The sequence below is a fragment of the Ceratotherium simum genome, chromosome 7 (genome assembly GCF_057802395.1).
Source record: "Ceratotherium simum simum isolate JZ-2026a chromosome 7, ASM5780239v1, whole genome shotgun sequence".
Lineage (NCBI taxonomy): Eukaryota > Metazoa > Chordata > Mammalia > Perissodactyla > Rhinocerotidae > Ceratotherium > Ceratotherium simum.
Window position 1 is genome coordinate 20,081,907 of NC_141906.1, and position 23,056 is coordinate 20,104,962.

The 23,056-nt window shown below is 41.1% G+C and overlaps 1 protein-coding gene and 1 long non-coding RNA gene across 3 annotated transcripts in view; one reads left to right on the top strand and one right to left on the bottom strand.

Annotated features, from left to right (window-relative positions):
- The window catches only part of LOC147916561 (uncharacterized), a 38,188-nt gene that overhangs the window by 8,162 nt on the left and 6,970 nt on the right, over positions 1-23,056 (top strand). The window contains exon 2 of the long non-coding RNA XR_015552667.1: positions 1,786-6,351. This is a non-coding gene — a long non-coding RNA (uncharacterized LOC147916561). The remainder of the gene's footprint in view (positions 1-1,785; positions 6,352-23,056) is intronic.
- WEE1 (WEE1 G2 checkpoint kinase) lies at positions 964-20,231 on the bottom strand. Of its 2 annotated transcripts, XM_087433233.1 has the most exons (12): positions 19,389-20,231; positions 17,732-17,937; positions 16,933-16,996; positions 16,580-16,752; positions 15,960-16,081; positions 10,945-11,091; positions 7,858-7,953; positions 7,682-7,767; positions 6,420-6,590; positions 6,182-6,327; positions 5,177-5,265; positions 964-1,189 (listed from the first exon to the last, which is right to left on the bottom strand). In XM_087433233.1, the coding sequence occupies exons 1-12, from the start codon at positions 19,962-19,964 to the stop codon at positions 1,071-1,073; spliced, it is 1,995 nt and encodes a 664-aa protein (XP_087289359.1). In that variant the 5' UTR covers positions 19,965-20,231; the 3' UTR covers positions 964-1,070. The 2 variants fall into 2 exon arrangements, with proteins under 2 accessions (XP_087289359.1, XP_004418479.1); XM_004418422.3 differs by lacking the exon at positions 964-1,189 and having other exon boundaries at positions 3,947-5,265; positions 19,389-20,225.

Genomic DNA, 23,056 nt, shown 5'->3' on the forward strand with positions numbered 1-23,056 from the left:
GGTTAAGAGCGCAAGCTCTGCTACTGGCGGTCCAGGTTCGGATCCCGGGCATGCACCAACACACCGCTTCTCCTGCCATGCTGAGGCCGCGTCCCACATACAGCAACTAGAAGGATGTGCAACTATGACATACAACTATCTACTGGGGCTTTGGGGAGAAAAAGGAGGAGGATTGGCAATAGATGCTAGCTCAGAGTCCATCTTCCTCAGCAAAAAGAGGATTAGCATGGATGTTAGCTGAGGGCTGATCTTCCTCACAAAAAAAAAAAAAAATGAGCAGGATAAAACTAGAGGGGGAGTTTGTCACTGACTAGTGCCCTGAGGAACTCAAGGGTGGGTTTGGAAGCATTTAACTGATTTTCCAAGTTGTTTTTTTATGTTAAGGAGGCACAACCAGCAACCACCCTGAAGCTAACCAAGCCTCCCTACAAGAGCTACCCCCATGACCTTGCCTCATTTTTAATGCAAAGATCTCTTCAGGAGGAGATTAAGCCTCATTACCATAATCTGCAGCATACCTGCCTCTCCCTTTTGAATATTCATTCCCCAACCAAATAAAAGTTCCTACTTCCCTTTGTTCAGGGATGCCATGACTTTGGAAATGATTCCTCATGGCCTCCTATTTGCTGCAAATACACTTTACTTTGTGAGACAACTTCCACTGGTGTAGAGTCTCATTTAACTCACCAGGAGGCGATCCCACTTGGTTTGGTATCAATCTGAGTTGGAATTCTGGCTCTCCTACTTACCAAACTGAGTTCCTAAGTTATTTAACTCACCTGAGCCTCCACAGTCTCCTCTGCAAAAAGGTGACTCCTCTCCTGGATAATCACCCTAAGTGGAGTCGCTGTACACTGAACCTCTATTTCCCATTGGCATAATGGATTAGTAGGCATAAATTGGAATTCCCACCTGGAAATCCATTTCATACCATAAAAATGTCAAAACTCAAAACAAATAATATTTATTTAAAGTATTTATTAACCATATAAAATTAAACAATATGAACTATGATATAAATGTTCCTTTGAGGTATTTTTCTTCATGGGCTGGACTGGCCGAGGTTTCTCTTAGTTGAATGAAGTTTGGACAGAACATGCGATCTTTTCCCGGTAAATCTTCCTAGAGCATACACAGATATTTTTCTTTACTCCAGAGACCTTTGAAGTGCATTGAAAATTAGGGTCATCTGCCACAGAATAAAAAAAAGTCCAATAATGTTCAGATGAACGCCTCTCAAAGTTTTTGAAAGCTAAATGTTGGGAGAGGGACGTTTCAATGACGTCTTACTCTTCCATTTTTATAAAAATCTATTTTGCTGAGCTTCTGAGAGATTTCTAGCCATACAACCACGTTTGCAGGAGAAACTTCTAGATCCACTCACTCTGCAATGTCAATCAGTTTCAGTGATGCTTTTTGCAGTTATACAAATGCCTCCAAAATACTGAATGAAGCAGTTTTCTCCAAATTCCTAGTTCCAGGCTTCACTTGTGATTTTCACAGTATCTAAAACACTTCCAAAATTTTTTGATCCATCCTCCTTGTTGATTGCTTTAATTGGTCTTTAATTTTTTCACAAATAAAAATACTTTAAGGATGCAACAACTTATTTGATCTGTTGACTAAATTCAGTGAGATGCTTTGTGGAGATGAATTGGGGAGGAAGAAACACTACTCTAATGTCAGGATGCTGCTGCTTAAGAATTAGGAGACAGCCCAAAGCGTCACCCAAACCCAGTTGTTATCAATTTTTTAATTGCCATTATTTCTTGACCTCTGGAACAGAGTGAAAATCAAAGCTTGAAAACTGGCTCTTCAAAAGTCATTAGGGGAACTGCCTTGGATTCTTGGCAAGATAAAGTTAAAGGTAAGGCAAGTTTCAATTTGTAGTCAACTGCAATATGTGATTCCTCCTATCCAACTGCATAGTCAATATTGTAAATTTTTCTTCCTCACTAAAGTCAGTTTTCCAAAAAAGTAGTTTTATCAATGTTAAATAGTTGTCTCAGACAACAGGCCTCTGCCTTTTAATTAAATTTTCTGAAAAGTTCTTCAATGCTTCAATATTAGCACTTGTAGCTTCCTCCAATCTTGATGTTATGCTAAGTTCTCATTCTGTTATAAAAACAAACAAAAACTGTTCAAGGTGAAGTGTTCCCATCTAATGAAATCCCCACCCCCTAGCTTCCATCCACAGCAGGGTCCTGGTCCAGGCCTTCCTTACTCTTAACCGGAGTTAGTTCAATGGGTTTGAAACCAGTCTAAACATAACTCTCCAGGGTCCATTCTGTAATCTACCACTAGCATCTTCCCAAGATATGTAATTGTCCTTTGAGCCATCACCCTACCTTGCAGAATCCCTCCAACATAGCACTTACCACATTTTATTGCCATTTTATGTTTAATGGGTCTCCTCTATTTTATCCTGAGTCCCTAGTGGGCAGACTTTCTCACTGGCCTTTTGTCTACCAGTTAGCACATAGAAGGCACTCAATATAAGTATCCTGTGTTGAATATGAGCCTCTCATATCAGCTTTCAGATGGCTTAACACTTTCCTCTTTGAAAACCAGGTTTTTTTCCTGCTTAATCTAATATTCTTAAACAATACATGAAAAATTTACTGCAAATTTTGATGAAAAACACCTGATTTTTTTTCTTTGAAGCCAGTGCACTAGAAAAATGCACCTTAATGCCTTAGAATGATCCTAATGAACACCAATCATTATACTTTTTATAGCTTTGTCTTCAGTGCCTACTGAAATGTGAGTTACCTGCTCCAGCCTATGAAGCTTTTTAGGTTTTCTGTCATCTACACCTATCAGCTTTTATATCTAATTTATCTGTGCACCAATTCCTCTCACACCTCTAAATTGTGCTTTTCAATGTGCCATAGGCTTAAAAGCTAAAATAATCAAGCTTATTAGAAATGTTTATAGCAGGGAGAAACAGACCCTAATCAAGAGAAATGATGTACCCATGATCAAAAGGCACAAGGGTCTTGCAACATCCATTTTTATCTGCTCAAAGGCCTTCATCGCTTCCTCTCTGGTTCTAAATCTACATGAGAAAAAGATGTCTCGGAGAATTAGCACTGTTTATCACTTAAATTTGCACTCTCAATTCTTAAAATCCAGATTACTTTAAGAGTTAAAACCCTCCCCACTTTGAAATGCAAATCAAAACAACACTAAGATATCACCTCACACCCATTAGAATGGCTATAATCACCAAGACAAAAAACAACAAATGTTGGAGACAATGTGGAGAAACAGGAACCCTCATACACAGCTGGTGGGAATGCAAACTGGTGCAGCCTCTATGGAAAACGGTATGGAGATTCCTCAAAGAATTAAAAACAGAAATACCCTATGATCCAGCTATCCCATTACTGGGAATCTATCCAAAGAAACTGAAATCAACAATCCAAAGAGGCTTATGCACCCCTATGTTCATTGCATTATTCACTATAGCCAAGAAGTGGAAACAACCCAAGTGTCCCTCGACTGATGATTGGATCAAGATGTGGTATATATATATATATATATACAATGGAATACTACTCAGCCATAAAAAATTTAAAGCTCTCTTCTGCAACTGAGTTCAAATTAAAGTTATGTCATATCTATTATACTCACTTAATAATCTAAAGCTATTTTAAACTACATTCTACTACATTTCTAGCAGATCAAATGCATAACATACAATGTGACATAAAAATATTTTATATAATGACAAAAAAATTCAAGGTTGATGGGTAAATTTCTCTTGAATCCCTAAATGTAACTAATGTGGACTAAAGCTCATCAGTAAATAATCAATGTTTCATATTCTATCAAAAATGTGCCCTTTGCTTTTAGTACTTTATATATATTATACTCTAATGCAGTGATAATGGAGATAAAGTAGTAGAAAATAGGTGTGGTACAAAGATTTAGACAATTAAGGTAAGCTCAGAGTGACTTTTAATATGCCAATCAATGTTAATAAAACACAAGTCAAAGAGACAAGTGCAAACATGTTTTAAACCAAAATAGGAAAACAAACAATAGACAAATTCTTTTCTTTTTTTGCAATATCTGTTAGCCAGTATTATTAGTCAAATGGCTAATCACAGATAAAATATATTTTGTGAAAAGCTTGGAATAGTCAGAAGTCATTCTGGCATTTCAAACAGCTATGTACAGTATCACCAAGATTAGTTTATATACACAAATATTGAAAAACTGGGCAAAACATTCAAAAACAGACTAATAATACAATCAAGTACAAAACTTGGGCAGCGGGAAGAAACATTTTAAAAAGGAGTCAGGGAAGGGCATTATCAGGAAAAATTACAAAACCAGCAATAATTATACTACATTAATACAGCATTCCAAAGGGGGAAAAAAGGTGCATTTCTCCAATGCACTAGCTTCAAAGTTCAAAGAAAACAAGGCAAATAGCTGCTTTTCATCAAGAGCAGCTATATATTTCACATAATTGTTTTCAAAAGAAAGCCTATTAACAACAATGATTGTTTAATGCTACAATTTTACAGCAAAGACAAAACTAAAATAGCAGCAAATTCACAAGGCAATACTTCCACAGAATTATCATTCCATGGTTCATGCAATGCCTACAAAGTGCTCCCAGTTGGATATAAAAGTATAATTCACAATAAAAAAAAGAAATATAAGATTGACACAGGTACACTGAAAGCTGAGTAGTACTGAGTCTCTTAGCATTTCCCTTTTCAAAGGGAGAAAATGTTTGTAATCAAGCCCTTGAGTCCTTTGTACAGGTCACTATAGGTAAAGATACCTTTGATGACAATGCAACAGCAAATTGTAAGCAGCACACCACCACAGTGGTTCACCCTGGAAAGGCCGGTGTAACATCCAACAGTGACTGACATCCTACAGAAGAGAGACTGCTAAGACTAGCCAAAAGCCTGACATACCAATGGTCAAAATACAGCTTTCAACTGTAATTCACACACACAAGTCCTAAAAGGTATTTCAGTAAAACTACTGACACCAATTGAGAAAGTAATTGCAAAGTGGATTCCAGCAGTGATTTCAACCTAGCTTCCTCTTGTCACAGTTTTTTGGGGAAGTGGGAAATGAGTAGCTCAATATATGGTAAGGCTGACAGAGCGGTTCATTTTCTTTCCAATAAGTCGAGATGTTCTATTACTCTGGGTGGTGGACCTAGTGGCCATCCGGTCAGTGAAGAGTGCTCTTTCCTCAGCTGCAGCTTTTGCCATCTGGGCTTTCTTGAGTTCTCTAAGAACAGAAAAATAGGAAACAAGACTTTTTACCTACTGTATTAATTTTAGGAAGGGATCTTAAGAGGCCAAACACAAACCATATTATCAGTTGGGAGATTTTTGCATGCCATCGTTATTGTAAGATGCAACTGACAAAAGGAAAAATACAATATGAAACTAGCTTCTGCTCAAACAACTTAAATTTATGAAATGGTTTTATTTTGTGCTTTCAGAATTAAAATATCATATACACTTGGACACAAGTAATAAAGATGCTAGTAATGACTTTGGGTCTTAAAAAAAAATTTCAAATAGAACTCTAATTCATATTGTGAAAATATCTTTATATAGTAGAGATGAAAGGAGGATTCTACTTCCTATTTGTATGAACTATGATTGCTATCAAACTAGTGGCAAATAAACCTTTTAATATTTCAAGTCAGTTTTATTAGGTTAGAATCAAAATGGTAGCAATAAAGCAAATGAATTAGAATCATCATTCCAACAAGTTTTCTGAAAAATGTGAAAGGTCATTCAGATCAATCAAATATGAGAATCATCTGCTAACCTAACCAACATTAATTTCATCCCTTCATAAAAATAAGTAGAACAGAATGTTTCAAGGAAAACGTTAATTTATGTGTGAGTTCAGAGGGAAAAGACAGATACTGGCTCACTTAGCTTTTGCTACAATTTAGGGTTTGGGGATTATCACCACTTAAAATATATGCTAGTCTTAAAACTTTTTAAGTTGACAATTTTGAAACAACACAAATTTATAGGTCAAATACTAATTTAAGGGAGAAGTCCCCAAACCTTAACTGTATAACATGCAAACCTTCACTGACAGAAAGCCTAAATCATCTCTCATTAAAATTTGAGAATTAATGAAAATGAGAAACTAAAAACAAAACAAAACAACCTTCACTTACTTCTGCAAAAGTGAATTTTTGAACTTTTCAGCATTCAATTCTATTCGTAACTGTTCTGCACTCTTTCTAGAAGCCGAGAGCAATACTGAATGCTTTACCAGTGCCATTGCTGAAGGTCTTCTCTCTGGATCTGGATGAATCATAACCTTAAAAAGAGAAGTAAAATTAAGGTAAAGACATGCGATTTAGTAAAATATTGAACTGTGTCAATTAAGCGCTTCATATATAAAATGCTCACTTTTAGCAACTCTGTAAATTCTTGGGAAAGCACTTGTGGAATCCGAGGTAATCTACCCTGTCTGATTTCGTGCCATTGGTCTCCATTTCTGGGAAGAGGTTCAGCACCTGCAGCACATACCACTGTGAGAGCAAGGGCAAAAATATCCGCTTTTGGTAGATGGGTATAGTTCTGTAAAATTAAAAAAAAAATTTTTAAGGGAATATAAAAGTGGTCAAAATAAAGTTAAGATTATACCTCAGTGATAATTTAGGTGAGAAATATGACTAAATTAAAATGTCCAATGCCTGATTTAAGTTTAGGATCTATTCAGAGAACAAGCTAAATTTGGGGAGATTTTTTTCTTTCCTTTTTCCTCCCCAAAGCCGCAGTGCATGGTTGTATATCCTAGTTATAAGTCCTTCTAGCTCTTCTATGTGAGCCGCCACTACAGTATGGCAACTGACAGACGGGTGGTGTGGTTACTCGACGGAAATGAACCCGGGCCGCTGAAGCGGTGAGAGTGCTGAACTTTAACCACTAGGGAGTTTTTTTTTTTTTTGATTACAAAGTAATACACACTTTGGGGTGGGGGGAGTGGTAAACACATTTCTAAAAGTGCATGTCTCTTCCTTATCACCAGCCCAATTCAACTCTCAGAAGAAACTCCTAGCCCTCTAGGTGCATTCATATGAAAACACAGAACATACATACATTGACAAGTTACAAATATACATATAAAAAGAAAAATGAGATCATACAATTTATTTGTTCTACTTGTTCTAATTTCATTTGAAACTCTTATCAAGAAATATTTTGTCACACTTTTTGAAACAGTACTATTAACTATGTGCTGTAATTTACTTAATCATTCCCTTATTGCTAAATACTTATTTACACTGTTCTCAATTTGTTTCTCTGTGACTATTTCTGTAAGAGAGACTCCTAGAAATTGAAATTCTGGGTCAAAGGGTACGTGATTTTAAAATGTTGACAGATACTAATACTTTGATCTTCAAAAAGGCTACGCCATTTTAAAGTTCCACCAGTAGTGTATGGGAACTTCTCTTTTACCACAACTCCACCCCTATTGAATATTATAAATCCTTGCCTTCACTGACTTTTGCTAGATTAAATACCCCCAGCTGATGGTTTAGACTTTTTATTTTGTATTACCATTCCACTAGTTATTAGCTTAAAATTTTAATACATTGGCATTTATATTCTTCTACCAACTGATAAGTGTTACAGAGCAAACAGCATTATTAAAGGAGAAAAATCACCTCCTGCAAAACTTCATTTGCAAGAAAACGGCTATCACCCTCTTCAACTTGGGGACTAGAGATCCTTGTTACATGTCCGAGATCACCTACAAGTATTGAAAAAAACACAGTCAAGAGTTAAAACAAAACAGCCTCTCTCTCTATTTTAAGGTAATAACCTGGTTATCTCTCCTTACCTATTTTAAACATAACTTTGTTGGACACCCAGTCATCTTCATCTCCTTCTTCAGAAGCAGCATTTGGGATTGAGGTTCGAGATATGAAAATATTGCCTGTCAAACAGTTATTTATGTTAAGTCAATTAACATTATAACCAAAGTTCACAAACAAGGCCATACATCAGAATCATCCAGAAAGCTTTTTTAAATACATGGATTCTCATATGTTCTACCCCAAACCCAATGAGAATAAGAATCTCAGGGGATAGGAACTGAGGCAATATTTTCCAGGAATGTATTTTCTGACCCAGCACTGGTCCTTGAACACTTGGAAACCACTGCATTAGACACTTGTCATCTACACATTGATCTTCAGCAGTTTTAATTACTTAGAAACAACACAAAAGGCAATAATGTACCAATTTGTGATGCTGCCAAAACACAAATTTTAATCTAATGCTACAAAGCTGGTGTGAAAAGAATAAAGAATGAGTCATATAGCTATTGAGTTTGGCTGACCATATAGCATCTACATGCCTATGTGGCTTCCTGGTTCACTATTTCCACTGCACACACACTTTCTTCAAATTCAGGTACACTCATGATTAACATAAATTTTAGTGGCAGATTTCATTTTAGTAGTTTTATCAATATAGTACTGAATTTATAAATGTTATAATCACTGGAGTCATTTTTCCAGTTTTGCTTGATTTATAGGACAACTTATTTTATGGTAGTATTTGTAAATTTGAAATTTTTAAACTTCACAAGCTTTAATAGTTTCAGCTTTTGTACTTGTAATATAAGGGACTACTATGTTTGTCTGACACTTAATACAAGATATGAGTGAATACAGGCTAACTTTACTAATTCGCATTTATTGCCATCAGTCCAAACATATATATATATTTTTTGAAAATAAAAATTTTAGTGAGTTGTTAATGTACAGATAAGAAATTCCTCACATAACCCATAGAATTAAAATAACTTCTGTAAAATGACTTTAACTCCCACGAATCACACACATTTCCATAGATTAAAGAAAAAAACTAATTAGGGCCGGCCCCGTGGCTTAGCGGTTAAGTGCTCGCGCTCCACTGCTGGCGGCCTGGGTTTGGATCCCGGGCGCGCACCGACGCACTGATTCTCCGGCCATGCTGAGGCCGCGTCCCACATACAGCCACTAGAAGGCTGTGCAACTATCACATACAACTATCTACTGGGGCTTTGGGGGAAAAAAAAAAATAAATAAAAATTTAAAAAAAAAAAGAAAAAAACTAATTAAATTCAACTTAGGGCCGGCCCCGTGGCTTGGCGGTTAAGTGCGTGAGCTCCACTACTGGCAGCCCGGGTTCAGATCCCAGGCATGCACCGATGCATCGCTTCTCTGGTCATGCTGAGGCTGAGTCCCACATATGACAACTAGACGGATGTGCAACTATGACATAAACTATCTACTGGGGCTTTGGGGGAAAAAAAAGGAGGATTGGTAATAGATGTTAGCTCAGAGCTGGTCTTCCTCAGCAAAAAGAGGAGGATTAGCACAGATGTTAGCTCAAGGCTGATCTTCCTCACAAAAATAAATAAATAAAATAACTAAAAAAAAAAAATTCAACTTAAAAACATCTAGCCTAAAATGTTTAACTTGAATTCATCAGCCTGTTAGTTATAACTTCCAATTTATAGGAAATATAGGGGAAAAAGGAATAAGCTAAATGATGCAAGGAAGCAACCAGTCAAATCCAGAAGAAAGGACATTTTGCAAGACAAGGTCTGTATTATTATTATTTTTTAAAAATAGGGGAAGAGTAAAACCTAAAAAAGAAAAATGGATATAACCGGATGTAACGCATGGTCCTGAAATGGATACTAGTTTGGACAAATCAACTGTTAAGGACTTGGGTCAACTGGGAAAAATTTTAATATGATCTGGATATTAAATGAGATGAAAATTTACTGAAATGGAAAGGTAGAGGTAGTTGACTTAAAAAAAGTTATAAAACAGTATGTACATTATAACATTATTTTGATAAAATGAGAGGGATTTGTATGAAGATATTATTCTAAGATTCACCTGCATCCTTTTTTCAATGCAAGATAATCATAATGCACGTGCCATTTTGTTTTCTGAATAATACAGTAGCATTTCCATGTTATTTTATAGTACAGCAACTTAAGTTTTCAAAGCATTTTCACATCTCAGTTTATTCTAGTAACTCTGCTGGCAGCAGTGACATTATTTTATAACTGTAGTTCCAAAGATTAATAGAAGAGCGGGATTTAATTTTTTTGTTTTTAGTCTGGCTTGTGTACATTTTTAAATATTTTTATAATGTACTTATTATTGCTTCTGTAATAAAATTTTGTTTCAATTTGAGCTAAAATTATGTAGGCCTACACCTTGATTGGTGTCACTGCTCCTTCCATTTAAAATCTTATAAGCCTTTGAAAGAATACTTTGAGGTTGTTCTGAGTCATAGTACAGTCAGTCTACTGGAGCCATTCATGTTATAAAAATCAATCAATTTTTTTTAGGTGAAAAATGATCTAAGTGTAAAGAGAAAAAATAAAACGACTTTATTCCTATACTCTCCAGCTCCGATTCACTCACAACCTTTTCATGCAGTTATAATCATTTTGTTTTCTGAGTCATACAGTAACAATTTTACTATTTCTTTTACAGACTAGAAATACCACGTTCGTATAGCACTTAAGTTTTCAAAAATTTTTCCCATTTCTCATTTTATGCTAATAACCCTATTAGCAGCACCGGCATTAATTTATAATTATGGTTCTACAGCCTAGAAGAAAAGGCTTTAAACACACGTTCTTATCTCCCCATCAGAGTCCCACTTCGAGACTATGTGGCTCCCATAAGCTGCAGCAAATTTTTTCCAGCTTTTAATAAAAATGAGTTTATTATCTCGAATCTTTTGGGGCAACAAGGAAAGAGGTAAATGGAAATCACAAAACAATACTAATAAGTGGGTCAAAGGTCTCTTAAAACTAACAATGAAAAAACATAGTAAAACATATATGTTTTCATGAAGTGATTTATTCTCTATAACTCTAAAGAACACAGGTCAGAGACTCCATAATACTTACTAGGCTTTATATCCATGTGAACCAAAGACATTGAATGAATATACCTCAAGCCCCGGCCAACCTGCAAAAGGAGATCCTTCAAATCCACTTCTGTAAAGTAACTCATGCTTCTGTAGTTTTCACTTATGGCATCAGCTAAACTTCCACCTAACAAACAAGGGAAAAGTTAGCATTTTCTTCTTTCTGAAATATTACTTTTCTTCCTTCCATCTTTACTGAATGACCACAGACTCACCCAAGAAAGTGACATTTTATAGGACCTATTCCCTTCAACCTGCTTGTGAAATCAAAATTTTATTTATTCTTTCAATAGGTAATACACACACACGGGTACAAAATATAATGTAAAGTCTCTGTCCCATTCACATACCCCAGCAACTCACCTGGTTCTCTTTCCCAGAGTAAACCACTGTTATCAGTTTCTTACGTATTCTTTTCAACTCCTTTTTACAAAAATGGTAACATATTTTCTTTTTTCTTTTTTTTGGTGAGAAAGATCAGCCCTGAGCTAACATCTGTTGCCAATCCTCCTCTTTTTGCTAAGCAAGATTGGCCCTGGGCTAATATTCACGCACATCTTCCTCTACTTTATATGTAGGACACCTGCCACAGCATGGCTTGATAAGCGGTGTGTAGGTGTGTGCCCGGAGTCCGAACCTGTGAACCCTGGGCCACCGAAGCAGAGCGTGCAAACTTAACCACAATGCCACCAGGCTGGCCACATGATAACATATTTTCATTATCTTGAAGATTGTTCTTTACCAATATAGAAAGACTACCCCTTTCTTGTGTCTCCACAGAATTCCACTGTATAGTTGAACGATAACGCATTCACCAATCCCCTAATTGATGGACATTTTAAAATAATTTTCAAGCCTGTGCTACTATATACTATGGTCTAAGGAATAACTTTGTACATTGGTCATTTCAAACATACTTAGTATATTTCCTAGAAACAAATTGCTGGGTCAATGTAATATATACATGCATTGTGTGTGTGTGTGTGTATGTATGTCTGTGTGTGTAATACTATTTTATTACATACAGAATAAATTTCTGTAGCTGAGAGGGCCATTTCTCCGATTATCCTTCGGCAAAAAGGGCTTAGGGTTAGCATTCACACAATCACTGCCAAAATTTAATTGCCTCTGAAAGTTCACATAAATCACGGCGCATTCAGTTTCTGATTTCAAAATGGCTAGTACCTAAACTCCACTAGCATGAGCCCTATGGGAATCTGGGGCTTTGGAAAACAAACCAGGGTGGCTCCACATGCAGACACACATTGTCCCCCAAAGAGCAGGCTGTAATATGCGAGAACACCTGTTTCCCACACCCTTGACCAGAGAGTCTATAAATTTTATAGGTAAAAACCAGTATCTTGGGCCGGCCCCGTGGCTTAGCGGTTGAGTGCGTGCTCTCCGCTGCCGGCGGCCCGGGTTCGGATCCCGGGTGCGCACCGAGGCACCGCTCCTCCAGCCATGCTGAGGCCGCGTCCCACATACAGCAACTAGAAGGATGTGCAGCTATGACAGACAGCTATGTACTGGGGCTTTGAGGGAAAAATAAATAAAATAAAATCTTTAAAAAAAAAAAAAAAAAAAACACCAGTATCTTAGTATGGTTTTAATTTACACTACTCTTACTTTGAACGAGAACATAACCTGCTTTTATAGAATCAGTCAAACCAATCAGCTAATTTGTTAGTAAGTCTATACTTTATAACTTTTATTAAAAACTTTATAAGTTTATACTTTATCTCAGAGGAAATGAGGTGTTGTGTCAAAGAAAAACCATCTCTGTTTAAAGTTTAGTCAGGAATAACAAAATCAGAGCTAGGGTAATAAAATCAGGAAGGTCAATGGTATGTTAGTCAGGTAAAGAGGTCCTGCAATTTGAACAAGACTGAATAATAAAATGTCAAATGCGTTTTAAAAATAAAAATAAATCACACACCTGGATATCTTAGGCTTAAGTATGTTCTCCATACTTAACTTGTACAAATCTTGAACTTCGGGAAAAAGAGGACTCTAGAAGGGAGCAGGTCAGTAAGCCTGTCAGACAGGCGGGCTTGAAGTCCTGGATCAAGTGTAACAAGAAAGAATACGGCTGCTTTTTAGCGGGTCTAGCAACCATAGCCAGGCCAGTTCCTTCCAGCTCACTGCTGAAAGGGCAAGAGAGGCGAGAAGAGCAAACACTCGTCTGGTATTTCAGGTTCTCCTCCCCTATCCATCCACATTTTTCTACACTCGCTTATCAAGGGTAGCAATTTCCGTCTATCACCAAACCAAGACAAAAGGCTTAAAATGCAAATGACTGTATGAGATAATAAGGAAATTCAGTCTCAAAGTATATCAGTCAATCAACACATACAAATGAATGATAGCAGAATGCTTTCACTCTGGATCTGAAGATCAGGCCGATTATTAGGACATTCAAAGCTTTACGAGGAAAGAGGAATAGTGGGGGGCCGGCCCGTGGCTTAGCGGTTAAGTGCGCAGGCTCCACTACTGGCAGCCTGGGTTCGGATCCCAGGCGAGCACTGACGCACCGATTCTCCGGCCATGCTGAGGCCGTGTGCCACATACAGCAACTAGAAGGATATGTAACTATGACATACAATTATCTACTGGGGCTTTGGGGCGGGGGGAAGGGAGGAGGATTGGCAACAGATGTTAGCTCAGAGCTGGTCTTCCTCTGCAAAAAAGAGGAGGATTAGCGTGGATGTTAGCTCAGAGCTGGTCTTCCTCTGCAAAATAGAGGAGGATTAGCAATGGATGTTTGCTCAGGGCTGATCTTCCTCACAAAAAAAAAAAAGGAATAGTGGAAAAGAGAAAATATAAAAAAAGAAGAGCTCACAAATGTATTTAGACAGCCTTATTTTCTTGCATCTAAGCAGAATAAACAACCATACAAAGAGGCAGCCCTGTTTCACGTAGGTCTATTTATTTTTTAAAGATCTATATTAAGTGTTTTATACTGCTACAAAATAGTAAACTGTTTCAAAAGATTATTTTATAATCTAACTTTATTACAGGACAAGGTCTTTATAATCTGAAAGAGTAGCAAGACCACTCACTCCTCCCCCACCACCCAAGACCCAAGAGAGTGTTCTCAAAATCATCTGAATTACACAACCATGTATTTGGTAGGTTGTTACAAATCTGTGATTCCTGTACTGCTACTGAAATACCTGTTAAGAGAGCCGGCCACATCAATAAGGTGAGAGGGAGAAAGAAACTAAAAGGAGATGGCGCCTAGCAAACATACAACAAAAAGTTGTACTATATTAAATGCAATAACTGAAAAATGACAGTTAAGAAACAGAATAGTCCACAAGGCCAAAGGAGACAGCTACATAAATATTTTGATAGTACGAATAGAAACATATCAAGAGGTGTGTGAGGGGCCGGCCCCGTGGCGTAGTGGTTAAGTGAACACGCTCTGCTGCTGGCGGCCAGGGTTCCGATCCCGGGCGTGCACCAACGCACCACTTGTCAGGCCATGCTGTGGTGGCGTCCCATATAAGGTGGAGGAAGATGGTCATGGATGTTAGCTCAGGGCCAGTCTTCCTCAGCAAAAAGGACTGGCATGGATGTTAGCTCAGGGCTGATCTTCCTCACACACACACAAACACACACAAAATAAATAAATTTTAAAAAGAACAAAAAAGAAGAGCTGTGTGAAACAAACTAACAGCAATGCTGTATACCAAGCACTTATGTTCTTTCAAGTGTAGAGAACTAATAAAATGACAACTCAATGAGCATCAGACGTGAGAAATGGATCTTTTACTTCTGTTTTGTTCATTGTTTTTAAATATAGAAAACCTGAATCCACTATCTATATCACTTATTTATTCAAAAGCTATGAGATGGCTGGTCTTGTTTAAGGAAAAAATAAGGAGAACCAATAAAAACAATCTTTGCTGGGGCTGGCCCTGGGGCCTAGAGGTTAAGGTCAGCGCACTCCGCCTCGGCGGCTGGGGTTGGGTTCCCGAGAGCAGACCTATACCACTCGTTGGCAGCCACGCTATCGCAGTGACCTACATACAAAAAGAGGAAGGTTAGCACAGATGTTAGCTCAGGGTGAATCTTCCTCAAACAAAAAGAGGAAGACTGGCAACAGATGTTAGCTCACGGTGAATCCTCCTCAGCAAAAAAAAAAAAACTTCACTATCTCAGGTGTTCACTAAATTCTAAATTCTCTAATATTCACAGAAGATACACAAAAATAGAAATCAGTTATATATAAAGATTTGGATATTTAATAACAGAAGTCTCTAAGAACTAGAATTGAGATCAGGATTTTGGTAGAAGTTTAATGAAAAAGGAGGGACTCAAGTTGGTCCTTAAAGGACTTGCTGAAATGGAAAAAAGTTGAACCTCTATACACACTGCTTTGGTGGGAAAAGAGGGAAAGAGGCACAGCTAGAGAACCCTTTAAAAGAGAATAACTTCTTTATAGAAAATTCTTAGTGGATTCTAGTGGTAAACTAGGTTGGATGGATGGGAGTGGGGGCAAGATTACAGAATGCCTTGAACAAATGGCTGAATTTGGATCAATGGAGAGTCACTGTCATTTTACGAATAACCAACATCAGTTTTAGCAGCACATAAAATGAAATGGAAAGGGAAAGCTAGATGCAGGGAGCCTGTGTTAACTACTGTATCTCACACACAGTATGGTAGGTGCTGGGATACCAAAACATATATGGCAAGGCCACTGTCCTCTCAAGAAGATCAGTTTAATTTGATTGACAGGCACTCAAATAGTGATAAATGCATAAATACTATGCACGGTTCTTCTAACAGGGTAGAAGGGACAAGGTTTTCAATCTTAACTTTCAGGTAGGCATCACTTGCACTTGAAACTCATGGTAGGTTTCTGATTTTTGAATTTACAAGAGATAAAAGAGAGAGAATTAGAGCAAGATTTTAGATAAAAATAAATACTTCCTTGGTGTTTATCTTCTCGGGCTCAGAGGTTTACAAGGGAACAATTACATTACTCACCATTACAATATTCATTCTGTATAAGCATATGATCATCTTCTGCCCATGCAGAGAAATATCGAACCACATGAGAATGTTGTCCAAGCACTGCATGAGCATATACTTCTCTCAAAGCGTTCTGCCTAGGAGAAATTTGAGATTAATAGAACGGTAAATCATTTTTATTCAAGCCTAAACTGAATTAATTTATCTGAAACTTCATAAAAGAAACTTGACTTCTGTATCTATCATTATGCTGAAGAACAACTTACTTAAGAGACAGGGGGTTAAGACTCTGTACCAGACTTTTCCAAAGCTTTCCCTTAAAGAAGAATGTTAGTTAGAAAGAAGGAACCTTGCTGGCCCTAGAACTCAGGAAAGATGAAACTCCATTTTACTGTGATTTCATGGATGCTACTAGAAATAAGAAATTTAAGTTAGGCTCCAAAATCAGACTACTCGTCTTATTTTACCAAGTCCAATAAGAACTAATGGTACAAAATGAAAAGGATCTGATTAAATTATTATAACTTCTCAAAAGTTAAAGAATTAATTTAATTCAGTACTTGACCATGTAAAACCCTAATGTTTGTAACACCACAGGGAACAAAAGGGCAAAAGACAAAATTTTTAATACATACTCATCAACAGAGCCGGCCAATGGCTTTTTTGATCGCTTAATGGCATAAATGCACCCATCCAGCCTCTTCACACACTTAAACACAGAACCAAATTCTCCAGAGCCAATTTTCTCTAGCTCATGAAATTCTGTTGTATACCGTGACTTCATATTGCTTTCAGTAATTGTAATTCTCTGTAATAAAGAATGTATCCATATACATAATACAAAGATATGAAAATCATTTTTCGCTATGGTGATAGCATAATGTGTAAAATTTAAAAATTATATCATATTTTAGTGCTTATTTAACATGTATATATGATAACTTGTTAAGAAGTAGAAAATCAAATTTCAGAAACAAAAGCTATTTACCTTAGCAGGTCTTGTTTCATCTTCAAACTCATAATCACTGGCTTCCATGTCCTCACCACAGGAACTGAAAAATATTATGTACTTTTCTATTAACATATCTGACATACATCAACTACAGATTCAAAATTTTATCTGATAGGTGTACAGTGAAATGGAATTTTAATGAATATAAACAGAAAAGAAAGCATTTAATTTTGTAATCACAAGATATACCTCAGGATGAAAATGTTGTCCTTGCTGAGATATGCTCATTAACCGGAAGCCGACACCACCACACGTGACAAAATTAAAGCCTTTCTAAATCAACTCTCTGTGTGTGCCTCACTTTTTTTGTGTGTGAGGAAGACCAGCTCTGAGCTAACATCCAATGCCAATACTCCTCTTTTTTTTTGCTGAGGAAGACTGGCCCTGGGCTAACATCCGTGCCCATCTTCCTCTACTTTATATGGGACGCCGCCACAGCATGGCTTGCCAAGCTGTGTGTCAGTGCACGCCCGGGATCCAAACCTGCGAACCCCGGGCTGCCGCAGCGCAGCTCCAGCACTCAACCGCTTGCACCACAGGGCTGGCCCTGTGTGCCTCATTTTTGACACCAGATTTCCTACAAGCCATCTAGGCTTTTTATTCCTTCCTTTCTCACACTACTCCTTTTCCACAGCTGATTACTTCCCTTCTATCTCTTCTGAGAATTAGGTGCTAGTAATAGGGGAAAATTTCAGAGTATAAACTTCCATGTTATTCAGTTGAAATTAAATTTGGGTGGTTGGAGAGCGACACTGTTGAATAATAAATAACTTACTCATTCCAATATGTTCTTTTTCTTCTACGACACTGTCCTGAAGAATGAAGTAACACAGAATCTGGAGTAAAAGGATTAATATTCACTTGAGGAGTCTGTCGCATGTCAAATTCCCTTTTTCCTGATTTTTCTGTATCCATGAATAGAGAACCACCTCGGAGTTTAACAGAGCTAGAATCGAGTCCTCGAGCTTTGGAGAGCAAACTCTAAGAGAGGAAAAACAAAATTTTTAGGATCCAAGTCCTACAGACAGCCTTCTCAACATAACCTTCAACAAGCCTTTCACGTGGCTGAATGTGTAGGTCAAAGCAACACACAAGCCTCTGTTTATATTTCAAGCGAAATAAACAGCGGTTAACTTAGGAGTTAGAAGCTGGATACTAACCACCTTCTCTGAAAAAGATAGCCAAGTAAAATAGGTGTCTAACCCTAAAAAGAGTATGAATGCAAACTAAAATTAAGTTCATTCTAGGGGCCAAAAGTTAACAAACCTTCTCAATCTATCTAAAAATAGAAAGCAGTCAGGGAGCCCATAAAAGCTCCCCTCCCCCCATCTAAATAGGGCTTTGAAAGCCGCCTCCGCTGGACTCCTCCCCTCACTTCCAGAGGGATCTTGCCTCGGGCAAGTCGGCTAATAAACAGCAACGATCAAAAGCACACGACTTCCCGAGGTTTATGACTAACGGTACTGAAGCTGACTCACTTAAAAAGGTACGTTTTCCATATCAATCTTATAAATACGATACTTGTCCTAACTTCGGGAAGCGTCCGCTTTAAAATCTGCTGTTACTTCTCAAGTTCTAGAAGTGGTCATCTGCATACTCAGTTTCCCTTCTACCAACAGGTGCTAAATTCCTACTTCTTCAAGATACATTATCAATCGTATGAAAGCCTAAGCGTCCAAGCAACAATACTAATGCTGGTTTTTAACAGTTGGATGTTCCTAATCATTACACTGGGGCTGACCAGACTTGGGCACTGCAAACCCAAGGGTGTAAACAAACGCTTACCAAATAAATATTGTGTCTGCAAAGAGGCTTAAATGCTACCCTGAGTTTTTTACTAGTCTTTGAGACGGTAAATGCCTGGCAGGCCAGCCTTTTCTCCCAAGTCGAAGCGCAGTCGCCCTCCATACCTCAGACTTTCCCCCAAAAGGCCACATGACACGAAACGATAAGCGCATGCAGTTTTTTTTCAACCGAACTCGGGGGTGCGCCGCCCAAATTACAGGACCGATCATTGCGTTTAAAAGGCACCATATGGCTGCGGCGCCGGGGAGTGTCAGGTGGCCGGGCCAGCGCCCCTCCAGCATCCCTCCAAACCGCGTTATCGGTGCCACACTCCGGGCGGCCGCGCTCGGGGCGGCCCCGACTCGGCGGGCGTTAAATCACCAGCCACCTGGACGGCGCCGATCAGCCCCTTTGAAAGATGAAGACGTTCCAGACGAGGCCCATTGTTCAGTTACACAATCTTAACGGACAGCTTCTGGGCAGGGCCAAAAAGAGGGGCTGCCAACTTTCTGTCGCGGAGCGGGAGAGCGAGCGGGGGTGCGGCCGGGCGGTTATGTAACCGAACCCGGCGAGCGCCGCGCTCGGCTCCCGGCGCCGCGGCCCGTTTAAAAGACCGGCCGGCGCGGGCTAGGGCGCCCCGTCCTCACCTTGGGGGTGTGCGGCGTGTCGAAGAGCCGCAGCTTGCGGAAGGTCTTGTGCGGCGGCGTGCCCGGGTGGTCCGGCAGCGGCGAGCAGGGGCCGTCGCCCGCCCTGCGCGCCCCGTAGCCGCGCGGGGACGCGTCCCCCGGGCCGCCGCAGCGCACCGGCGAGAAGGAGCTGCCGAGGAAGTAGCCGGCCGCCGGCGACTTGACCGGCGACGAGGAGCCGAAGCCCTCCTCCTCCCACGAGTCGCCCTCGGCCCCGCCGCCCGCCGCGTCCGCGCCCGGGCAGGCGTCCCGCAGCAGCATGTCCTCCTCCAGCTCCCCGGGGCTGCCGGGGGCCGGGCCGGGCGAGCGGCGGCGCTCGGGCCCGGGCTCCGTGGGACTCCGCGCGGGCGGCAGCGGCGAGTCGGGCTCCTGAAAGGCCGAGTCCTCCCCGGTGCTGTGGCCGCTGCCCTCCTCCTCCTCTTCCTCCTCCTCCTCCTCACAGTCGCTGCAGGGCGAGAAGATCAGCTTCTGCCGCAGGCTGCAGGAGGCCCCGGCGCGGCGGGGCGGCGGCGGCTGCCGCCGACTCAGGAAGCTCATCGCGCCCCTGGGGCCGGGGCCGAGGACCGGAGAGCCGGGGCCCGCGGAGTCCAGGGCTCGGCCGGCCCAGGGGGCGGGTCCGCCACGTGCGCCTGGGCGCGCCTGGTGGCCGCGGCAGCGGACCTGCGGGGCGGCGGACTGAGCTCCGGGGCGCTCCGGACCGCGGTGGCGGCGGCGGCGGCGGCGGCGCGGACTGTCCGGCAGAGGCGGGGCGGCGCGGGCGCCGAGGCTGGGGTCTCCGCAGGTCCAGCCGCAGGTTCGGGCTCCGCGGCTTCCCGCGACCGTTAACCACGTGAGTGCCCGGCCCACCAATCCCCGCCCAGCCCCGGGTTTGAAAAAAAAGGAGGGCGCGACGTAGCCCGCGGGGGAGGGATCAGCTACGCGATTTTGGCGCGAATCTGCGGGCTCCGCCCCCTCTCCGCGCGGGGCCAGGCCTAGGCGGGCGCGGCGCCGCCGGCCTATGAGCGAACCCGACGGCCGGGAGCCGGGCTGGCGCCGCCCGGACGGGGCCGGGCTGGGGAGCCGAGGCGGCCCTCTGGGAGGGGCGAAGGGCGCGGGGCTCCACAAGGCCGAGCCGAACGCCGCTCTGGACGTGGCGTCCTCGCCGCTCCTCCGGCGCTCCGGGTCCCGAAGCCGGACAGGCGGCCGGGGAGCGCCTCGGGGGCTCTGCGGGCGGGGTGAGCGGGGACGGCCGTGGGCCTCGGGCGCTGTCCCCCGAGGCCGGCCTCCTGTCCCGGGTCCCTTCGGACCGGCCTCTGAGGCGTCGTGGGCGTGGCTGTGGGCAGTCACGTTCCCGGGTCGAGGTCTGAGCCCTGCATGGTGACTCAGGGGCTTTCCGAACTATGTGACCGATTGCTCAGGCACCGAAATCAGCGAGAAGACGGACCCGCGAGTTCTCGAGGCGAGGACACCGGCTGTGGGGCGGCCTCTGAGCCTCAGTTTCCCCCCACGGGGGCTGTTAGGGTCCGGTGTCTGCGGCGAGGTGAGCTCCCCAGGCCGTGGTCCCCTCTGCAGTCCACATGAGACTTGTCCCCAGTAAATAGAAACGGCACCGCAGTCGGCCCAGCACAAAACCGAGTGCCCACCACGCGGCCACGCTGTTTGTATTCGTTTGCCAGCACGTGGGCAAGTGTTGGTAAAACCGATTGGCCCAGCTCGCCGCAAACTTACACGCACCTTGAGAAAAAATTCCTCTAGTACGAGTCAGAGTGATTTAATCCGTACTTTATTGTCACACGTACAAGTTTCTTAATTTTTCGGTTGTACATAACCCCGTGATGAATATTCTTCCCTCTTTTGTTGTTTTTTTTCCTCCGTTGTTTGTGTTTTTTATTCTTTAGGATACATTCATAGAAGTGAGAATTACTGGGTTAAAGGATATAAGCTGCCAAACTGCCCTCCAGGAAAAAAAAACATGTTCTCGATAGCAGTGGATTAGAGTACACTCTTGATGAGTTGTGGACATCAGTGGGCATTTAATGTTTGTTAATGTTGTTTTGTTGTTTTGAATCTTATTGGACAGTTTTCATGTGCTTAATGGCCATTTACATTTATTTCTATTGTCCACTTTTATTGTTGTAGCACTTTATGAATATTAACACTTTGCCATATATGTTCTAACACTTTTCAAAGGCTAACCTCAAGCTGGATTTTTAATAATGGAAAACATGTCTTAGTACTTATCTCATGGGGAATTCCCTGAGATCACATGACTAAAGATGCAGTGAAGGGTGAACAGCTGTCTTCTCCAAACATTTGCTAACTGATGTATAAAGGTGTCTTTTTTGTATGTTAACCCCAACATACAAAATCCCAATGTCATTTTAAGCTCTTAAAAGACAAGAACTCTACCCTTTGCTATATTTCATGGTGGCCAAAGCCAGAGTGGTTTTTAGCACTGCCCCCAACACCTCCTCTCCTTCACTCCTGATGACAAATATAATTCTTTGATATGAATAGTTGACATTTTCTCAATTTCATGTGAAGTGTAAATAAAAATAACTTCAGAAAACTTCTACTCTTTGTTGATCTGTAACATGAATTGTATGTAAAAAGAGCGTACTTCCTAGGTAAAGAGAACCCAGTAGACATCTCTCCCCAACTAGATCATTGCTCCAAGCCCCTCCTGTATAGGAATTCTGTAACTCCTATTGCAAGCTGAGGTCCCTTCCCCGCCTCCACTCTTTCACAACACCCTGCTCTATTTCCTTAACAGGCTTATATCTCTCTCAAAGTAAGTTGATTGTTTATTTGTTTATTTCTATCCCCTTCTAGAAAATAAGGCCCCTGAATGTAGGCACCTCTTCTGTTTTGTTTATTGCAGTGTTCTGATGTGGCTTAGGTGCTCAGTATCTTCTGAGTGAGAGTAGAGCCCTTACTTAAATATTTGTTGATTTATTTTTCTCTCTGAATATAAATTCAAATAGTACAGAAGTCTCCCACCTACCCCTTCAACCCCCAGCCCAAGTTCCCCTTCCTGGAGGTAAACACTCTTTAACATTTTTTTGTTTTTTTGTCAACTCTTAACTTTGCTACCTGTCTGCTTCCCTTAACTGGGAGGTCCTTGACGTAGGCTGGGACAAAAGGACCTGGGTTCCAGACGGGAAGGGAAGAGTTCTTGGTCCACAGCCCTTGTACTTTGAATTTTTGGCACCCAGGTGCTCCACATAATGGGAGAGGTAAATTCTCAACAAATGTATAGAATGACTGGGAGAAAGAAGGAATTTTTTTTTAAGTTGAAAACAAGACTCACTGTGAGAACTGTTTGACTTTCTCCACTTTCAGGTAAGATTCCCTGCTCCACACTTTCCCCGGCACCCCGCATGGGCTATGTAACACTCTTTGTTTACTTGTCTGGCTTCCCTCCCACCCAGGGCTGAGATCAAGTTTTATTTGTCTTTAGTGCTCCAGCCACCAGCAGTGTGCCTTGGTCCCTGAGAAGGTGCTTAATAAATGTTTCTGGAATATTTGAATAAAAATCTAAAGTTCTTTACAACAAAAATGCCAAAATGGAAACCCAGGCCCTGCCTCCTCTAGCTGAGAGCATGGCACAATGTTATGGTTTAACTGCATCACTGTCCTAACTGAAATTC

Excerpts from the sequence above, each read along its gene's own strand:
- WEE1 (XM_087433233.1), bottom strand. The coding sequence starts at position 19,964 with ATGAGCTTCCTGAGTCGGCGGCAGCCGCCGCCGCCCCGCCGCGCCGGG. Across the intron at positions 7,954-10,944 it reads TCACATGGATATAAAGCCTA|GCAATATTTTCATATCTCGA; the intron begins GTAAGTATTATG and ends ACTGTTTGACAG. Across the intron at positions 6,328-6,419 it reads AATTTACAGAGTTGCTAAAA|GTTATGATTCATCCAGATCC; the intron begins GTGAGCATTTTA and ends TCTCTTTTTAAG.